This window comes from Monodon monoceros, unplaced genomic scaffold (assembly GCF_005190385.1).
Source record: "Monodon monoceros isolate NGI ecotype Baffin Bay Population unplaced genomic scaffold, NGI_Narwhal_1 Super_Scaffold_13, whole genome shotgun sequence".
In the NCBI taxonomy this organism is placed as follows: Eukaryota; Metazoa; Chordata; class Mammalia; order Artiodactyla; family Monodontidae; genus Monodon; species Monodon monoceros.
The window spans coordinates 25,835,624-25,855,572 of NW_021703769.1; the positions used below are offsets into that span (position 1 = coordinate 25,835,624).

Sequence of the window (19,949 nt, forward strand, 5' to 3'; positions counted from 1 at the left end):
GCTGCCGCCGCCGCTCGCCTGGGCCCTCCCCCTGGCCACCCCCGCCCCCGGGCCGGGCAGTGACGCGCCGCGGCGGTGCCAGTCCCTCTCCCCGGGCGGCCGCGGCGGCAGCAGCAGCAGCAGCTGGAGCTGTAGGGCTGTCACCGCCGCCCGCCCCGCTCACTCGCCGAGCCCGACCGTCTGTCTCCGCCTCGCCTCCCGCCCAGGTACGGAGTCCGGCCCGGATCCCCGCGATCGGGCCGTTTCCGGGCCCCCGGCCGCCGCCCCCCTTCTTTCGCTGCTGCCGCCGGCCGTTGAGCTGCGGTTAGGGGGGCGGGAAGCTGGGGGGGTTCCGGGGAGGGGGACGCGGGGGAGCTTCCTGCACCGGGGCTGAGGAGGGGGGCGCGCGGAAGCGGCTGCGCCCTAGGCGGAGTGGGCTGGGGCGGGGGGCGGGTGAGTGTGACCGAATGGGGTGGGGGCCGTGAAGCCTGCACTCTGGGGGCCGCGGGGTGCTCGAGAGGTGTGCCCGGCCCCGAGTGCCGGGGGCCGCCGGGCGCACCCCACTCCCGGGCCGTGCGCGCCGCCGGTCCTGGGGGGCGGTGATTGTGTGCGCCGCGCCGCGGTATTGTGCTGCGGCCACACGGTTTGCAGCGGGCTCGGCACCGCGTCCCGGTGAGGAAGGCGTTCGCAGGCGGCGGGGTGGGGGTCAGGCTCGGGTTGCCGCCACCGCGGCCGTAGCGAGAAGGGAAGTGGACTGTTTGGAGATGTGAGGACGGGAAGCGTAGAGTGGCAGGGAGGGGCTCCCTGCCTCGGCGCGGGGAGTTGAGACGAGGTTTGCAGAGTTGAGCCCACTTCGGCAGGCCCCCGCCCCTCCCCGGAGCGGACCCGATGCCCCTGGCAAGTGTTCGGTCGGAGCGGAAGCTGGAGGCGTCGGCGGCCCCTGTCGCAGGGGCATTCCTTACTGACGGGGGCACATGGGGCGGGGGCAGCTGGCCAGAGTGAGGGCGCGCGCCCGGGTTAAGTTGGATTTACACCTCCGTCCGCCGCTCTCCGCTTCTCCAAGGCTGGACACTTTTTCCGGCGGCGGGGTGGGGGAGTGCCATTCGCGTTCTTATTCCAGCAGCTCAGGTTCAGAAGTGACCCCCCTCCCCACCCCCCAATCCCACCTGGAGCTGCGTTTGCCCGAGTCCGGTCGTCCCTAGCGGGCCGCGCTTCCTGGGGGAAGTTCTCACTAAGCCTCGCTAATTAGCATTATTCCTGGAGAAAGGTTAAGGTTAGAGCGTCCTTTTCCTTATCGGGAGGCCCACCCCCCTCCTCCCCATTCCCTTCTTCCTCCCTCCTCCCCAAGAACACAAAAGCACAAAAAGAAAGTGTGAAGAGGCACTGATCAATGGAGAAGCCACAAACCTATTAATTCAAATGGAACCGTTTTTTCCCCCCTCTAAAACATTGATTTTTCTTTCTGTCTGCTCTGAGGGGAGACTAATAACCTCCTGATTTCACCTGAAATGGTGTTTGGACTCTGTGATTTCCTCCTCTTTCTGAGAAGGATTGTGGCTTGAAATAGATCCTCCCTTGAGATAAAGCCCTACTTATCCCAGAATCAGCTGGAAACCCCAGCCTGGGCCCCTGTCCTACGAGGTGGGGGGCATGGGGAGAGGGCTGTGGGGCTCTCACAGCTCCTCAGGAGAGAGTCCTGACCAGGGGCCCTTTCTGGCCTTGCCCCCTGCTTCTGGATTTCAGGTCATTCTGGGAGAAAGACCCATTTAGGGCCCAGGCCCCAGTGGTAGTTTAGCCCCCAGGTAGTAAATTACCCCTATATTGGAAAACCATTAGGGCCTCAGTGTGTCCGTGAATGAATAATATCAAGCTTAATTTAACCCCATCTCAAGGTGGGCTTGTCCTGGAGAGTCAGGGTTTGAGACAGCACCTCCTCCCACACCCTTGCACCATGGCTGGGTGCCAAGACCCCATTCAGCACCTTCCTGAGGAACATCGGGACCAGAGCACCCAGGGCCTTCCTCCCAGCTGGAAAGGCCGATTTGGGGAAGCTTTTGTGGCCTCAGTCACCCTGGGGCCATGTGGAGCTGAACTGCCCCTGAGTTGCTCAAGAACTTTTTTGACTTGTCTGGGCCCTTTTCTTGGAAGGAAACTCCTGCAGGGGATTAGTGCAGAGTGATTTCTCTCCAGCCCTCTTTTTGGCTGGAAGAACCCTGTCTACTGAAGCTCATCTCTCCAGCCTCCCTTTTAAAGAGACCCCTGTTCAAGGCAGGGCCTGGGGTATCAGTGAGGCCCTCGTGGTGAGGAGTGCTGGGAAGACAGCCAGTTGCCTTTGCTTGGGAAACAAAAGCCCATTTTACACTCAATACACTAGTAGGAAGGTGTTGAAAATGCTCACCCCAGCATCCAGGCACCCATGACAGCAAAGACAACAGAGCGTCCCTGTGTAGATGCGAACATGTTTCTGACAGACGCTGTGTGCATGTGTGTGTGTGTGTGTGTGTGTGAGGGGGGGGGGCTACCTAGAATGTGCTAGGTGATCAGCTGTATCAGCCCTCCCCACTTCCCATTTCCCAGATGAGCCTGTATGCTTGTATGACTAGGAAGCAGAGGAGGTACTCTGGCAGGAAGGAGTGGAATTGTGCGGGAGTGTCCCCGGGAGGCTGGCCTCCTCCCCTGGTGGCCAGGTGGGCTTGGGAAGGAGCATGAGCAGCAGCCTTGGGGCCCCGCAGCTCCCAGGAGCTGTGGCTCCGACCACCCTATGATTTCATTTGTGCTGTTCCTTCCCAACAGGGATTTGAACCCTTGTTGCCTTGGATCCTGGAGGGTTTTCGTCTTCCATTAATAAGCCATCTGATGAACTGAAGTGGTTAAGTTGGGGTCAAATGCGGTTCAGTACCTCCTTGGCATGCTCAGAAGGCCGTGTGTGTAATGCTCGCTGACATGGAGACAAGGGGGGGAATTGCCTCTCACTGAAGAATTTCCAGGGCCTGGAAGGGGCCTGCAGGTGTTCCTGAAGGAGGTGCTCACTTTCTCCGTCTTGGTGCCCGCCTGCTTGGGTTAGGGCCGGTGCCAGGGCAACTGCCTTGAGCCTGGTGGTCTTTCTGGCAGGAGCTTCAGCCTCTCATCAAAAAGACCCCAAGGGCTGGACAGAGAGGGGCTCTGTTTCCTGCCTGGCCCATGCCTGCCTTCCGCCCCTCCTCTGAAACACACACCCAAGAAGGCTCCTGGTCAGGGCTTACGGCTCACAACTGCACTAAATTCACAGCAAATCCTCCTCCTTTTCTCTCTCAAAGCAAGTGGTAGAGATAGAGTTACAGCTCTGAGGAAAGGCCTGGAAAATGTTGTGGAGGCAAAGCCCAGGATCCCTGTCCTGGAGGATGCAAATGGCTCAACTTCAGAGGCACCAGGAACCCAGTTCCCGAGAAAGTGACCCCAGTTGTAAAATAATCAGGTTACTGATAGCACCTGCCCCTGGTTACGTGCCATGGATACAGGCGCGTTTCCACCATTTCCCCTCTGGTCTCCCATTTTCTCCTCCTCCTGGGCTGAGCCGTGCTTGGTGCTATTGCTTGCAGAGGAGGAAGGGCCTCCGCACCTGGGTGGAGAGAAACTGAACCTGCCCGTGAATTTTGGACCACAGATAAGAGCAGGGAGGGTTTGGTCGGCTCCTCTCCTTCTGCCCAGAGTCAGGGCTGCCAGATTGGGGTGTGTCCCAGGGGCTGTCTGGGTGCTGTCTGCCTGCCCCCTCTCCCTGCCCCAACTCTTGTGTTCCCTTTTCAGAAGAACATTTGACCTGATCGCCCTGTGACCCGCAAGTGGCTCAGGTCCTTTGGTGCCTAATAAATGATGGACTTTTGTCAACAGGTGGGCAAGGCTGCAGGCTTCAGGGTGTCCGAAGGTAAGGTGAGAGGAGCCGGGGGTACTGGCTGGCCAGTCACGTGAGGTCTAGGGAGAGGAGACCTGGAAGTAGTGGATTGTACACACTCTTATTTTCTAATGTAAGTTTCATTGAAGTTTGTTTAAAGAAAGAGAAATTAGTAGGCTGAGTTCCCTTGAGATTCCAGAGGGAAAAACAAGAAGTGCCCGACTTGTGACCTCTGGGCCTGGCCCTTCATAGCCTGCGCTGGCATCTCCCGCAGGTCCCTCAGGCCCGGCTGTGCCCCCCTCTGCTCATCGTCGATGGGCTCTGAACTGTGTACTGGTAATTGCCTGTGTAATTGGGCTGCTCCTGGAGCCTGGGCTCAGTGTGAGCCGGTGAGGTTACAGTCTGCCCTCTGCAGCTGGGAGCTCTGCTGTAGCAGGTGGGTGGCAGAGGGGGCTTGGGAAGCCCTCTGTCCCAGGTCAGCCCTGGAAGTGAGGGTGTGGGAGCTAATTTTGATTGGAACTTAAGAGTTTGGCAGGTTTTTAAAGTTAGGTTTAATAAGTTTGATTTCTCACTTAAAAAATTGCTGTATCAGTGGTGTCAGAAGCTTAGCTAGAACCATCACCCGCAAAACAGGGATTCATGTGGCAGAACCCTGGGGCTTGTAGGAACACTCGCTGGGGAGAGCTTGATGGTCGGTAGATAACTGGAGAGGGGGTTCCCCAGCCCCCTTCTCTCTCTGCGCTTACAAGTGGGTCAGAATTTTTCTCTGTCCTTCCCTAAATAACAGGGCCCTGGAGGAAAGGAGCCCTGCCACAGTCTTGGTGCCCCTAACATAACACCAGCACATAGTAGATGCTCCGTAAGTGCGCGTCGACTCATTGATGAGAGTGAGCTGGGTGTGGGTATGGGTGTAAATATAGCTTCGTCTCCCATGGAGTTTCCTTTGGGTCTCGTCCTGAGACACTTTGTTGTTAAGGAATCTGATTCTTCCGATTGAAGAGAGGAAGTGTGGTGAGGGGGCCCCTCGGTGTGGTGGACTGTCATGCGGGCTCTGGGCACAGACAGCCTGGGTTCAGATCCCAGCTCTGCCACTAGCTACGGTGCCCTTGGGCAGCTGAGGCAGGTCTCCAAGGGGCGGGCACCAGATCTGGAGATAGACCTGACACGGGTGCCTGCTTTCTCTATGGGGCTGTTGCGAGGAAATCTCATAACACCCCTGCCGCAGAGCCCTTCATTTGTGGGCACTGGGTTGCTCTTCGTTATCGGGTGATTGCAACTCAATGTAAAATTTAGCCCACCTCTGCCCCGTTTGACCTGTCAGGGCAGGGAGAAGCGGAGGGGGGCCATTTTGGTGGATAGTTAAGTGATCTGAGCCAGAGAAACCTGAGGCTCTGCATGGGGGCGCCTGGCAGCTGCAGGAGGGGGATGCTGCACGGCAGCAGCCAGGGTCCAGGTTTCATATGGTCTCCATTCAGGAACTGTGTTCAGTGGGTCCAAGTCCCTGATTGTCAAACTGTTGCCGCGTCCTCATTAAACACCGGTATCACGCCAGGCGATTCAGCCAATTTGACTGGTCTCGCTGGCCTTGTCCAGAAAGCATAGAGCCTGGTCCCCGCTCTTGGGAGGACTTAAGGTTTTCTTGGGGAAAGAGAGGGCAGAGAGCCACTCTTCTGCCTGCTGCAGCTGAGTTCTGTGCCTGCCTAAGTGCCAGGGCTGATGGTACAGGCAGGCAGAGGGTGTAAGGAAAGGAACGATGGAGACTGAGCTGGAGTTGATGGAGCCAGGGGGACGGACGTGCGTTTGGAGTTTGGGTTGTGGGGCACCGAGGCAGTGCAGGCGTTCCAGGTGAGGGGCAGGAAGGAGGGTGCATCTGGGCCTTCAGGACTGCCCACCTGTGGCTCTGCCACTTGTTAGCTCGTGACCTTGGGCAGGTGCCTTCACCCCTTGGAGCCTCAGCTTCCTCATCTGTAGAATGGGGCTGATAACTACACCTACCCAGTGGGCCTGTGGTGCACTTGGCACCTGATAAACATTGGCTTCTGTTGTTTCTGTTTTTTGTTTTGTTTTTTTTTTTTTTGCGGTACACAGGCCTCTCACCGCTGTGGCCTCTCCCCTTGTGGAGCACAGGCTCCGGACGCTCCGGCCCAGCGGCCATGGCTCACGGGCCCAGCCGCTCCGCGGCATGTGGGATCTTCCCGGACCGGGGCACGAACCCGTGTCCCCTGCATCGGCAGGCAGACTCTCAACCACTGCGCCACCAGGGAAGCCCTGTTGTTACTGTTTTAAACGCTTGCCAGGTGGGGCTAGAATGTGGGAGCCTTCAGTGCTGCAGCCAGCAGTTCTGACTTTTTCTTACTCCTCAGTGAGAACCTGTGTGTTTAGTGGAACACTCCTTTCTCTGAGCTGAAGATGGTTGCCCAAGATGATGTGCCCCTTATGGCTCCCCCGTATGGCTCCACTGCCCACCGCTCACCCATCCCCCAGCCACTGTGGCCTCCGGGCTGCTTGCTGGAACCCACCAGCACGTGCCGGTGCGTGGTGCACTCCCCACATGGACCGCCCCCTCTCCAGCAACCTCCCTCACTTCTGCAGGCCTCTGCTCTGATTGTCCCCTGACCAGTGAGGCTCCTCTTGGCCACCCTGGCAAACACAGTCTTGCAGGTCCCTCTCCCTCTTCTTCTACTTTATTCTGCTTTATTTTGTAGCCCTCGTCGCCCCCGATATTATGAGTTTTTCTGCTGATTGTCCATCGCCCCCACTGGGCAGTGAGCACTGAGAAGGCCAGGAGTTGTCCACAGCTGAATTTTCCAGCACCTAGAAAGGTGTTGGGCACATAGTAGGTGTTCAGTAAATACTTGTTGAGTAAATGGACGGAGCATTTTGAATAGGTGTTACTCCCAGATGTGAACAGGATACTTGGTCCTTTAAACCATGAGCGTTTCGACAATACCCAAGAGCCAGGAGAGGGCCTTCCTGCTTCAGCAGGGACTTCAGGTCATACCCTGAGCACAGTGACCCCTGGGCAGCCAGGAAGAAGCCAGGGCCCCAAGCGAGGATGGCCCAGTTCCTGGCTCCCAGAACCTGTATGGCCCTACCCCTCCAAGGGTCCTTCTCCCCACCTGCCCGCCACCCCTCACTCTGGGTCCTGTCCTGTTAGCGTAGGGAGAGTCGTGTTGCCCTTTGTGCAGAGAGAACCTTTTGAACGTGTGTCTCTCCCTCCTCCCTCCGGGTGTGAGAACACAGTCTGAGTGAGTGTGTGAGTGAGCGTCCTTGTGCATGAGGAGCAGGGCGGCCTGTGGGAGGGAAGCAGAGTGCGTGCGTGTGTGGGGAGAGGGCATGAGAGCACATGTGGTCCCCGTCCCCTGAGGCTCTGGGCGTGCTGCGTGGGGACCCCTGAGCTGGGCGGAGCTGGCGTTCTGGCCAGGCTCGAGTCCTCCTGATTCAGCCGCAGAGGTGCACACTCGTGCTGCACAGAAGCTATAAATTCCAGGAAACTCCCTGCCAGCCGGGCTGGTGGGGGAGGGAGTGAGGATAATCCACGCTGGTTCCCTAGCACTTGGAGAGCAGATGTGTCTGCCTCGGACAGCAGCAGAAGAAAGTTCAAACCGAAGTGTGTTTGCTCGCTGTAAAAGAGACCTCTGTGAGGGGCCCCTGGAGGGAGGCCTTTGGGGGGTAGTGCTCTGCCAGAGGTCCTTACTGGGGGCCCACAGAGGCCATTGTATCTTGCTGGGGGAGGGGAAGGGGCAAAGCCAGAGCTCCAGGGTGTGGGAGCCGCTGGGTCATCTTTCTTGCGTTTTACAGCCAGCTCCCAAACACAGTTGCTTGCTGCCCCTGAAAGAGGCTGGGCCAGGAGGAGGTGGGGTCCCTTCCCACTGGAGGGCTGGGTTGAAGGGGCCCCGCCCCGGGGGTTCCCGGATGACTGGCCAAGGTCTCACTGAAGCCAGCGAGGGGAGAGGAGGCAGGCGTGGTCCTCTCCAGCAGGCCCTCCGGCTGTTTGGAAGGCCCTGGCGGCCCCCCAGGCCCTTGAGCCGAACCCCCTTTGCGGTCTGATCCGAACCCTCGCCTGCCCCACCCCCTTCCTTCTCTATACTTCTGGGGCTGGCCTTTTCAGCTCTGGAAGCCGCCCAAGAGCATATCTTTGAAGCACTGCAAAGGTTAGGAAGGAGGAAGACAGAAATGTCCTCTGGGCTGGGGGAGTGGGAGAAAAGAATTCCATGCATGCTCCACGGGAGTCGGGAAGCAGGCGTGGTGGGCGCGATCAGCCTGGCCTCGGTGGTGCCCGGCGTGTCCTGCTGCCCACTTCTGCTCGCCTGGCCCTGCGCGGAGTGAGCCCTCGTCGCCGGGCTGTGGGCAGGGAGTGGGGAGCACTGGCCCTTGTTTACAGCGGTTGCTTCAGCCTTGGCTCACAGGGGTAAGAGCCAGGCCCTGCGATCCGCCCCTACAGGATGCGAAACCTCGTAATTGTCTTCAATTACAGACAGCGCCGGCCCTCAGCCCCGGCTTCCGACAGGAGCCAGAGCCCGAGCCACTTCCATGGGAGGGTAGGGGGAGCAACCCAGCCCCCACTGCAAGGTTTGGGGGCGCCCTACGGCCTTTGGGGGCACCTCCGAACGCCCACGGGCCTTGGGGTTCACCCAGAATGCTGCCGAGGGGCTGCAGAGAGCCCGTCCCTGTTGAACGCCCAACTTCTTTGTCCCTGATCAGGATGAAACTTCTGTGAGCAGTGAAGATTTTGATATGAACGACTCCACATGGATGTCAGCTGACCCACACCTGGCCTCCAGCCTGAGTCCCAGCCAGGAGGAGAGCATGCGGAGCCCGCAGAACCTCCACAGCCAAGAGGACGGTGAGTGTCCCTTTGTGGCTGGTGGGGGAGGGGCTGTGTCCCCGCCTGCAGGGTCCTAGGAATCCCTGGGGGGGGGGTAGGGGGCGCAGGGGTAGAATCTGGGCTGGAGCCTCTGGGGGCGGCTGGGCCCAGGCTGACAGCTGCCCCCAGTGTTCTCAGCGTCTCCACAGGCCCCACTGCCCCAGCCCCTAGTCCCGGGGAGAACAGTTGTTCCTCCCAAAGGTGAAGGGCTCAGAGCTCTTCGCGGATAGGCAGCCTGATGGTGTCCTCCCTGTTTGCTCTGATGCGCACGGGCCGGTGGGATATGGATTTTGAAGTTATCACGGTTCAGGTCTGGGAAGGTTAACAGTGTGCCTGACCCGGAACAGTCTAGCTGCCCAGTAACGAAAACAAGAGCTGGGCTTCTGTGGCCTGGATGTGAGGCTACAGGACCAGGGTCCCTTCCCTTCCCCTGGTCAGCGAGCAGGCAGTGCGCTTGTCCACGTGTGTGCCCAGGCCCTTGGGATGAGAGGTGGTCTGGTGAGGAGCTGTCACCCGCCAGGGCCTGCCAGCCAGCCTTCTCTTGCCTCTCTTGGAACACAGGCTCCTTTCTTGGGGTAGGAGCGCTGGGGTCAGAGTCAGACCCCAGAGGTCCACTCTGGTGCTCCCACGCTGAGCCCCAGGGCTGGGCTCTGGGACTCCGGTGCCTGCCTCAGTTAGATGCATTTGTGGGCGTGGGGTGGCACCTGTAGTCACAGCGTCCCGGGCGGGCCGGGCTCTGCTCTCCCAGAGGAGGTGCTTGGGGGTGGGGGATGAGCTGGAGAGAACTGGGGTGTAGAGCTGCAATTAGGAGGGGTCGAAGGTCGGGGCCTGGAATGTGGGCGGGAGGTGCAGGGTTAAAAAGGGGTGTAATGTTAACTCTGTGAAACGGGTTAGCCTTAAAGAGTAAATAAGGGGTAGGAGCCTTGCAGTTTGGGTCAAAGTTCGTCTCCATGGCGGAACCCGCGTGCCTGCCTCCCCACAGTCCTCCCAGGTCTGAATCCGGCTTTGTCTGGGAGGAGACCCAGCCCGGAGGCCGCTGGGGGTGGCTGCGCCTGGGGCTGGGGAGCCCAGGGTGTGGTTCTGTGAGGAGTGGGGTTCGAGGCTGCTGGGAAAGAAAAGGCTTTTGTCCCTTGACGCTGCATGAGGTCAGCAGGACCCCCTTGTGCTGCGAGCCTCCCAGACCGATTCCGCCTTCCAGCTCCAGCGTTCCCGCGGGTGGGGAGCGGGTCAGGGGCAGCGCATGCTGTCGGGGGGCTCTGGGGCCCGGACGTGCCCAGCAGCTGACCTCCCGCCTCATCTGAGCTGATTGAGGGCCGCAGCCAAAGGCCACACCGAGGGCCACACCAGCAAAGCTCAGCCCAAGGCTGTCGGTTACACCTTCCCAGGAAGGATCCAGAGCATTTCTTTTTAAAAACCCCAGAGTAGTAGGACTGAATGGGGGCCATAGTCCCCCAACTCATTCTCAAAAAACTCGTGTTATTGTTGCTTACAACCACCCTTTGGCGGGGGGCGGGGCGGGGTGGGGGGGTGTCTCAGCTCTGTCAGAGATACTTTCCGGGGAGATGTGGTGATTTGGGGGGGCCTCCAGGATCAGGTAGCAGAAGGGAGTGTTTCTGTGGGGTTTACAGGGCTTCCTCAGCCACGGAGGCTAATGGGGTCAGTGTGTCCCGCAGCCCGTCCTGCAGGAGCCAGGTGGCGGCGCCAACCTGGGTGTGTGTCGTCACACGTGTCCCCCACCCCTCCGGCCGCCCAGGTCCCTCCTGACTGGGTGCTGGGGCCGGGGCAGGCTGGCCCGCTGACAGGACGAGGGTGTTTATGAGGGCAGGCAGCCAGAGCTGGAGACAGGGAGGATGGTGTTGACCACGATACCATCAATTTAATTATTTCATCAGAGGCTGTGTCTGGAGGCTGTGGGTTGACGTGCTGGCCAGAGGCCGACCCAGACCCAGTGCAGGGGGTCGCAGGCTTTGAGAGACCGGCTGGCTTGGTCTCTGCTGCCCTTCTGGTCCTAGATCTGGTGGTGACTCCCGTGTCTGTCCAGACCAGTGGGCTCCCAAAGCTGGGCGCAGACCCGGCCTGGAGTCCTTGGCCAGCCCTCCAGCCCTCCCTCTGAAGGTGCCTGCAGTGTAGACGTGAGCTGAGATCCCGCTCCCATCAGTGAATCGGTGGGAGACCGTTGGGGGCTTCAGGGTGTTCTCATGTCCCCTGTTGTTAAAGAAGGACTGGGCAGCGACAGGCCAAGCAGGGGCTCTGTGTGCGTCCAGGCACAGCCCTCCCTGGTCTCCACTCCCTGCTCCTGTGCCTTCAGCCAGAAGCTTCCCCAACGCCAGCGACCCCCAGGACGGCTTGGCGCTCGGTCTCTGGCCCTCGGTCCTGCGTTGGGGGTCCTCAGTCTGAGGCCCCCACTGTGAGCTCCGCAAGGGGCAGACCACGTGGATCTCGCCCTCTGCTCTGTCCCCGGTGACTCTGCGCGCCTGGCACGTCATAGGGGCCTGCTGAATGTTTGTTGCCCGAATGAATAAAGGAACACACATTGATTGAGGCCTACCCCCAAGCACACCCTCCAGAGGGGATAGAGGTCTGCCCCCGCCAAGTCGGGTTCTTTGTTCCTGAGGATACCCCCCAGTCTGAGCACCTGGGTCTTTTCCTTTAGCCAGAAAGTGTGGGGACTCCCAAGGCCGTGCCAGGGAGCCGCATCCCACCCCTGCTGCTCAGGGATACAGCCAGAGCATTTCAAGAAACCAGGCAGTTTGCGCAGATTCACACCTGTTGGTGGATGTGAATTGGGGGCCCTCCTCTTCCTCCAACACCTCCTCCTCCCTCCCCCTTTTTCAAATTTTAGCAAAGGCAGATAAGGGCTGGGCCTTGGCAGGGCAGGTCCCATGGCTGAGACCAGGAATGAATCAGGCCAGTTCTCACTCCTGGGAGCTTGTCTGAGGTTCAGCAGCTGTGGGAGTGTGCTCACCACGAACACAAACGCGGCTGTGCTTTTGTCCCCGAGCCTGCCACTGCCTGCGAGGCCTCACTTCACAGGTCTCTTTCACGGACCCCGTTCCTGGCTTCTTGAAATCACAGCATTGGCTGCTTTGGCCGGGGAACCCCGTGGTGCTTCCTGACTGGCGGCTGGAGCTGCTGTGGGTGAGCACAGGGCTCTTGTCCCGTCTCAGGGGAGGAAACTGTTGATCAGTGAGAGAACTTGGATGATCTGGCCAGAGTCGGGAGGGGTTGCCAAGGCTGCTGCCCTCCTCTGTCCTCTTCGGCAGGCGTCGAGGTCATGTGTGAGGTTCCCCGGAAGATGGGCACGGGAGCCTGGGAACCAGAGGAGGCTGTCCCCCCAAACTCAGAGCACTACCTTCTCTGAGTCGTGATCCAGGGCTGAGTGATCCAGGCTGTCCCCGCCACTGCCTGCAGTCCACATACAGCCAGGTCCCCTCCAGACCCTCCACTAAGCCCCAGCTGAGGCTTTGGGCTTTCTTTTGAGTCCACGCGGGGCCCTGGTCTCATCATAGATGCCTGGAAAAACACCCAGGAGCTGCTTTAGGGGGTGGAGAGGAGGACAGTTGGAAGAAGCCAACTGTTGAGACTCCGTCCAGAGACACGGTGGTCTGGCATTGACTTAGGACCAAACAGCGCATCCATCTGTAGTTATGCCCCGTCAGTGGGAGTATCTGTTTGATGACCATCTCTTCCCCAGTGACCGACTAAGCACCCTGAGAGCCAGTTCCCTGGTGCCCAGCATAGCACCTGGCACAGAGCAAGTGAGGGGGAGTGTCTGTTAAATGAGTAAGTGAAAGAGGGCGCAGGCCGGGCAGGTGAGCCCACAGGCTGCTGGATGTCAGATGCATGGCCAGGCCAGGGCCCTCTCCTTCCATTTCCCCTTGATGTGCTTCACCAGGCCTCTTGCTCTGCCTCTTCCTGAGCGGAAAATGTGAGGCCTGGCCTCCAGAAGGGATGCGGGGGGTGGGGAGTGGACATTACTCACCTTCCGGGCAGACAGGAAGTCACCGCCAGGGCAGAACCGGGGGTCCTGCTTCTGTCTTCCTGTAGGGCCATTGGGGTTTGCTGGGCAGGAGCTGTGGGGCATCTGGGGGGCCTCTTGTTTGTGCCTCTCAGATGAGAGGCTCCTCCAGCCTTGGGCCTCTGGGACCCACTGGACCTCGGAGCTTCCCTCCCTCCAGGGACATGGTGTCGGTGCTTTTTGCCTGCAGACTGGACGTCTGGAGTCTCTCCTCCGGTGGCCATCACCACGTCTTGAGGCTGGACCAAGGCGCTGAGGGTCCTGGCTTAAGCCTTTGGTTTTTCAGGGCTCTCCACCAGTCTTGTCACATGAATATCAAGCCCTGTGGCCTGGGAGGCTGATAACCCCTCACCCCTTCAAGGAACCTGCAGGAGAGGGACAGGCACACAGAACGTGGGATCCCCGCCAGGTTGTAAGCTTTCTGAGGGCAGGAGATGTGTCTTTGAAGAAACGTATCTTATTTTTTACCTTATTTCACAAGTATTACATTCATTGTAGAAAACAGAAAAAACACAGGAGCAAAAAAAAAAAAATGACAAAGTTACCAGTGTTACCAGTGCTGTTTTTCTTAGTCTTTTCTGTGTATATAATCGAAGTCGTTTCCTTTAAAAAAAAAAAAAAAAAAAGGTGGGGGGAGGGATCGTGTAGTGTTGGACCCACGTTTTGTTCCACATGGTGTCTCGTCTCTCCCCATCGCTGATAATGGCATTTTTAAAGGTTGTCTGGTCATCCCAGTGACTGGAGGTCCCATTCCTGAGCCCACTGTTTGCTCAGCTCTGCGCTGGTGGCAGGTTGGCTGCGACCCTGTGAGCTCAGAGCTGTGACTAGGCCTGACGTGCAGAGGGAGAGGGAGAGGTGACGTGCCCAGACTCCAAGAGGCCAACAAGGGTGTCTCTGACTCCAGAGCCTATGTTTGGGCCACTCATGGGGAAGGACATCCCAGCCCCCCCTTTTCTGTTGTCACAAACGGTGCGGCACGGAGCAGCCTCAGGGCCGAGTGTCCTCTTCTGGGCTTTATCCCCAGCCCTCAGCTCAGAGCAGGTGCCCAGCAAACGGCTGTTGAGAAGCTAGTGGCAGAGACGGGGGACCAGCGGAAGCCTCTCGGAGGAGGCTGCGTTGTGATGTCGAAGGCGGGTGTTCAACAGCCTGGGAAGCTTGGGCAGCACGTCAGGAGGAGGCTGGGAAGGGAGGAAGATGCTGCATGCCAGGGTTGGGGATTTCCTGGGTCACATGTCTCCAGAAGCTCCTTGTGGCCCCAAGCTTCAGCCAGGAGAGAGGGCCCAGGCCAGGTGAGGGGCTGCATGCAAGGGATCCGGGAGGAAGGAGAGAGGTGAAGCCGCCTCTGTGGGCCCAGGGTCTCTCCCAGACACGGCCCCCTGCCGGCAGCCCCTGGCGCCTTGCCGTGGCTCTCCCGAGCAGGTCCTGGCCTGCCCTGGTCCTGCAGTGGGGTCCTAAGCAAGTTGCTCACCTCTGATCCCTGGCTGCTGTCCGGAGCGTGGCCTGCGTGACTGCAGCCATTAATCCTGGTGTGTCTCAGGAGCCCTTTGTGAGAAGACCAAGGCTTCCTGCCTCCTGACTCTTGCTGCCCTTGGGTGTGGCGCTCCACTACCCAGACATGCAAACTGGGCAGCAGCAGGGGCGGTCACCTGGGGAGCAGGTGTGTGACTTGCTTGCCCAGGGGGCTCGGTATTTACAGCAGTGCCGCCTCCCCTGTCCTCACCCACCTGGGCCGGTCTCCACGGAGGGTGGGTCTGCAGGGGGAGTGTGCCCTAACCCCAGCCACGGTGAGCCAGCACAGGCTAGATTCTGCCTCTGCTGCCTGTCTGCTGTGTGGCCTGGGGCCAGTCCCTCCCCGTGACTGGATGGCGGGGTGAGGACCGGACAGTGTGTGGACAGGGAAGGCTGGTGACCGGAGAGGGGATCGTTTCCTCTCAGGTGGCCAGGCAGCTGCAGGAGCCTCTGCTGAAGAGCCGGAGCCTGGGGTCCGTGGCCAACTGGCACTCACAGGCTGAGGGGGCTGTAGGTGGGTCAGGAGTCCGCCTCACTTTACCCCATCCACCCGACCCTTCACTGTCCCATGCGCTCCAGTCCTGTCTCCTCATCCATCCAGGTCTTTCTTGATCCCTTCTGCCCACTGCGCCCTGTGGGGTTCTGACCACGGCTTTCTTTACAAGCTCGTGGCTTGGGCACCCACAGCTTGCTCTAGCATCTCCTGAGTTCCTGTCCCACTCACCACCCACGTGTGCCAGGGCCTGTTGGGGGACCTTACATCTCCCAGGATCCTGCTCTCTAATCTGCAAACCCCAGACCCGTCCCAGGCTCCCTCACTGATGGGCAGCCCCACGGGCAGCTGCAAGTTAGCTCTTCTGTCCAAGGAGAAGGCGCCTGGGCAGCAGCTTAGCTCCTGTGTGCTGGCCACTGTGCCGGGCACTGAGGATGCCATGGGAGTGTTCCCGGCCGGGGATGGAAGCTACCTGTGCAAGGGAAGAGCCAAGAGGCTGTACTGCGAGTGGGGTTGGGGCCAGGCCAGGCAGGCTCGGAGACGGTCACCCGCGTTACCCCTGAGCCTCGGCCTCTTCTCGTGTTCTGTGCGCATGGTACCCACCCTCCCACGGGCCCACCCCTGCGGTTGGAGCAGCTGTCTCCCCAGCCGGGGCCCCAAGGCTTCACAGCCTGCTGCAGCCTGCTCACTGTGGACCCAGCCCTCGTTGTTGGGCATCCTCCCTGGTCACTGTCACATGTGGCGGGGGACTGTGGCCCCTTCACAGTGGCCTCCCTGGGATGGCTTCCTGCAGTGGGCTTTTAAACTGAGCCTCCTCTCCCCCACGCCTGATCTTGGTCCTGACTCCACCTTTCTCAGGTGAGACTGGAAGCTGTGTCTGGGCCTTATTTTCTGGCTACAGGTCACATACTCCCTCCTTCTAGAGCAGTAGCTATTTGCTCCTATTCAAGGCTCCGAACATCCACACCGGATGGAGAGAGGCAGTGGCGGCGGCGGCCTCCTGCCCCCGCCCCCCAACCCCAGAACTACGGCCCAAGCCCTTCCGGGGATTGGCCGTGGGCCACCCTGCCGGGCCCGGGTCACAGGAAAGTGCCCATCATCAGCTGGGCTGCAGGCGGCACGGACAATGCTGGGCTGTCCTGGCCTCCTGCCGCTGCGGGGTAAGGGAGGCTGGGAGACAGCGCCGAGAGATCCCTTTATCCCCGGAGCAGGCCAGGCCTGCACAGCCCTGGCCTTGTGCAGGCTGCCAGGGTCTTAGGCCCTCACAGGCCCCCAGACGCCTGGTGGGGGCATAGGGCAGGACACGCTCCAGGGCCCTAGAGGTAAAGTCCACCTGCTGAGAAAGGGAGAGGGAGATCCCCCCCGACACCTGGAAGATTCGCCTAGGCCTGCTGAGCCATCGGGGTGTCAGAGCCCTGCTCCCCTCTGCCCCCCTCCCCAGCCCAGGACACGTGGAAACCCAGCTGCCTCTTGCCCCTCTGTGGAGGCAGGCCTGCTGTGCTGGAGAGGAGGCCGGGAGAGGGGTGTGTCGGAGAGGCATCGCCACCAGAGCCTGTCCACAGGCGACGTTCCCAGGAACCAGGAAGTGACCGGGGCCACGCTGGCTTGATCACTCTGACCTAAGGGCTGGGATGCACCGAACCCAGACGGGCTTCCTGGCCGGCTGGCAGAAGGCCTGCCAGGCCCTCAGAAGCCACACACACAAGCACACAGGCTCTGGGGCTAGGGCCCTGCCCCATGAATCATTCACACATGGTTGCCCGAAGTGGCTCTCTTGGCTCATTCGTTTTGGGGTTGGGGTGTGGGGGTGCAGGGGACATCTCAGCTAGAGAGTTGCACACTGAATTAGCATTGAGGGCTCACTGCCTGTGTTTGGCCTTGAGGGTGGGGCCAGGGAGACTGTCGGGCCTGGGAAGACAAAGACCCAGGCAGTCCATATTGGGAGTGTTTTCCCCCGGGCCACATTGGGCCAGGATATGTTGGGGAGGGCCGGCAGAAAGTGGGACAGTGGCAGGGGTGGGGGCTGTCCCATAGTACAGATGGGCAAATCGAGGCCAAAAGAGGAAAGAGCATGAGGGGTGGGTGCTTCGGGGAATCAGGCAGCACTGGGGCTCATCTGTGCTCTTCCATTCACACTGTGTGACAGCCGATGACTTCCCTCTGGGATCCTCTGGTTCCTTCCTGATGTCTGTTCCGGGGGGTGGTTGTGCAAATCAGGCACGATGAGTCTGCCTGGCGCCTGCCACATACTTGGTGTCCACCCCCACCGAAGGCGGCGCCTGCCCCCAGTACCCCGCCACCAACCCTGCTCAGGCCACCTGCCCCAAGACCCCAACTCTCATCTGTAACTTGGACACCTCTCTAGGGGCTGAGACCCCAGGGTCCCTGCACTGAGCGAAATGATTTCAGTTTTAGGGGGAAATCACAAAAATCTGGGTCTGCGCTAACATGGGAGCCAAGACTGCTGTTGAAAAGGGCTCGTGCAAGTTGAGGTGTACCGTGTAAAATACACACTGAGTTTCAAAGGCTTTGTATGAAAAAAGGATGTAAGGTATCGCAGATTTAACACGGAATTAATTATTAGTTGAAATGATAATATTTTGGATATATTGGGTTAAATAAAGTAGTTTATTAAAATTCATTCCACTTGTTTTTTGTTTTTTACATTTTTTAATGTGGCTACTAGAAAACTGATAATTCCGTAGGTGGCTTGCGTTACGTTTCTGTTGGACAGCGCCGCTCTGGACTCTGAGGGCCTCAGGTGTTGACACCACCTTCAGGAATGAGTCATAAAAGTGCAGGAAGGTGGATGCTGTGGAATAGAGGTGCTGGGGGTGTTGGGCGCAGGAGTGGAGCTGGGATGGGGAGCAGGGGCTGGGCCAGGCCTTTGGAGCCACAGGGATGGAGCGGGGTAGTGCTCAGGAGGGGCAGCTAGGCGGGCAGCGGGGTCCAAGGGCAGACTGTGGGGCAGATGCCCGGCGTGGCCCCACCGCCCAGGATGGTGGGGTCCCAGGGACACCGCCTCACCCAGCGACACCGCCTCACCCAGCTCCTCGGTGTCCCCCGTTTGACCCCAGGGCCCTCTTCCGGGAGGAAGAGCCGGGTAAGCCTGCCAGGAGCCGGGTGCTCCTGGGAACTATGCATCATGTCAACACAGCCTGGCCACTGGCCTTTGTCAGAGCGGAGGCCAGCCCTGGCGAGGCGCGCACCCCAAATTCAGAGCAGAGTCAGGGCCCCCGGACTGCAGCCCGAAGCCACGTGGCAGGGGGGAGGCGGGGCTGGCTCTTCCACATCCTGGGGGCCGCCGGGCCGCGGTAGGGCCGCGGCTCCAGCGCTCTCCCCTCCCCGCCTCCTCTGGGCTCTGTCCTGTGTGTGTGAATTATCAACGCCCCCTCCTCTCCCCTGCCTGGAAGCCCGCCAGGAGGGGGCGCTTCCTGCGGCAGCCCAGCCGCACCTCTGGCTACAGCGGGCAGCCTGCAGTGGGCACTCTGGGCTGGTGGGTCCCGGCCTGTGGTCCCAGGGCCGGTGGACCTTCGCGCTCTTGCCCAGCCCTCCTCGGGAGCCTGCGAGGGTCGCCCCTGGGAGAGGGCGCCACCGGCTGTGGCCCCAGAGCCTGGTGTGGCGATTGGCGGCTCGCACAGAGCCGGGCTTGTGCGGACTGCGGGGTGCTGGCGCCCACATAAGGGCATTGTTTGCCGAGGTAAAAGGGGTTTTTGTCTCCTTCTGGAGACTGGACAGAAGGAGGAACAATTTCCCCCATTCATCACTAATTCCCCCATTTGAATAGCAGCGCATTGCCCCACGTTACATAGATGGGCACGCAGTCCTCCCCTGCCCATAGGCATTCCGGGCACAGGTGGTGGGCCCTGTGTCCTGCCCAGACCGGGGAGCTGCCCTTCGCCGGAGCCAGGGAGGCCTGGTTTTGTGGAAATGCTCGGGAGGGGTGCATTCCCGCCGCTTCCCTGTGGCCCCGCACTGCACTTGTCCCTGTCACTGCAGTCACAGGCTGGGGGCCGTCCTGTCCTGCTGGCATTGTTCGGGGCTCCGGCTGGCCGGCCGTGGGTGGGGTGCACACCCTGGAGGGGCCTCCTGGCACGGCTGCACAGACAAGGACCAGGTGGAGACAAGAGGGTCACTTCCAGCTCCGTGTCCCGTGCCTGGAGGCCTGCACCCCCGGCAGGCCCAACTCCTGCACTCTGTGTACTGGGCCCTTGGTGCCCATGGGGCCAGCTGGGTTCTTTCACAGGGTCATAAAGTGTCAGAGCCCAAGAGGGCGTCAGCGGCAACTCCCTAGACTGCAGATAAGAGGAGCCGGGGAGGCAGGCTGTGCCCAAGGTCGGGAGACAGCGAGGCCGCGCACCTGCTCCCCCGGACCTGCTTCTCGGGCATGGGTTTGCGTGCGTGACTCCCTTAAATCACATTTTTTTGGAGAGGGTCGGGAGGAGGAAAGAACTAGGAATGGATCAGAGCCCAGCGTGCCCCAGCCTGGGATGTTGATGTTTCTCCCTCTTTCTTCTTTCCCCACACGGTGACAGGCAGGTCTCTGGGCCAGGGCTGTGCCGGGCGCTGGGGGAGGGCGGGCCCTGCAGCCAGCCCCTCCTGGGGTTGGGGTGGCCCACAGTGAGGAGAGGGCCAGTGGAGGCTCCGTTCCCTCGGGCGCTCCCGGGGGCAGGACCGTGGATTACTCAGAGACCAAACCAGGCACACGTGATGCAACCTGCCTCTGGCCATTGAGCAGTTAAGGAAATCATTGGCTCCTATAACCAGAAAGTCTAGGGCCTTCTTTGGCTTTGGGCACGGACGGATTTAGGGGGGATTTGTCTGTGCCAGCTTGTCAGCCCTGCCTTCCGGGTGAGGGCCTCCCTGCTGCGTGGGCTCAACAGCCCCTGTGGTGGGGGGGGTACTTCTCCCCAGTGCCCCTGGACTGACTTACATGGGTCGAGCTTGGTCACATGCCCATCAGGGATCGCTGTGATGGGCTGTGCCGACTGGCCGGGCCTGGGACACATGCTCACCCTGGAAGACTCGGGGTGCCCTCACCAGAGGAAGGGGTGTGGTTTCTGGAGAGGCAGGAACGATCCGGGGCAGCTTACCGGGGCGCTGGGCACAGACCATAGACATAATATATGAGAAGGTGATAAACACTCTGAAAACAACGGGTAAAGGGGTCAGTGTGTCAGAGTGGGGGCAGGGAGGTCTTCAGTGTGTCAGAGTG

General features: G+C 60.2%; 1 protein-coding gene across 7 annotated transcripts in view; it reads left to right on the forward strand.

The window, feature by feature from the left end:
* The window catches only part of NOL4L (nucleolar protein 4 like), a 130,613-nt gene that overhangs the window by 92,337 nt on the left and 18,327 nt on the right, over window positions 1-19,949 (forward strand). For 4 of the 7 annotated variants that reach the window (XR_003793318.1, XM_029221856.1, XM_029221857.1 and 1 more), the window contains exon 5: window positions 8,552-8,693. Coding sequence is in view for 6 of the 7 variants with exons in the window: in XM_029221856.1 (XP_029077689.1) it covers window positions 8,552-8,693 (142 nt within the window). In the remaining variant the exon portion in view is untranslated. Of the gene's footprint in view, window positions 1-6; window positions 207-6,168; window positions 8,259-8,551; window positions 8,694-19,949 lie in introns of those variants that run through there. The other 3 variants (XM_029221859.1, XM_029221860.1, XM_029221861.1) reach the window with 3 other exon arrangements.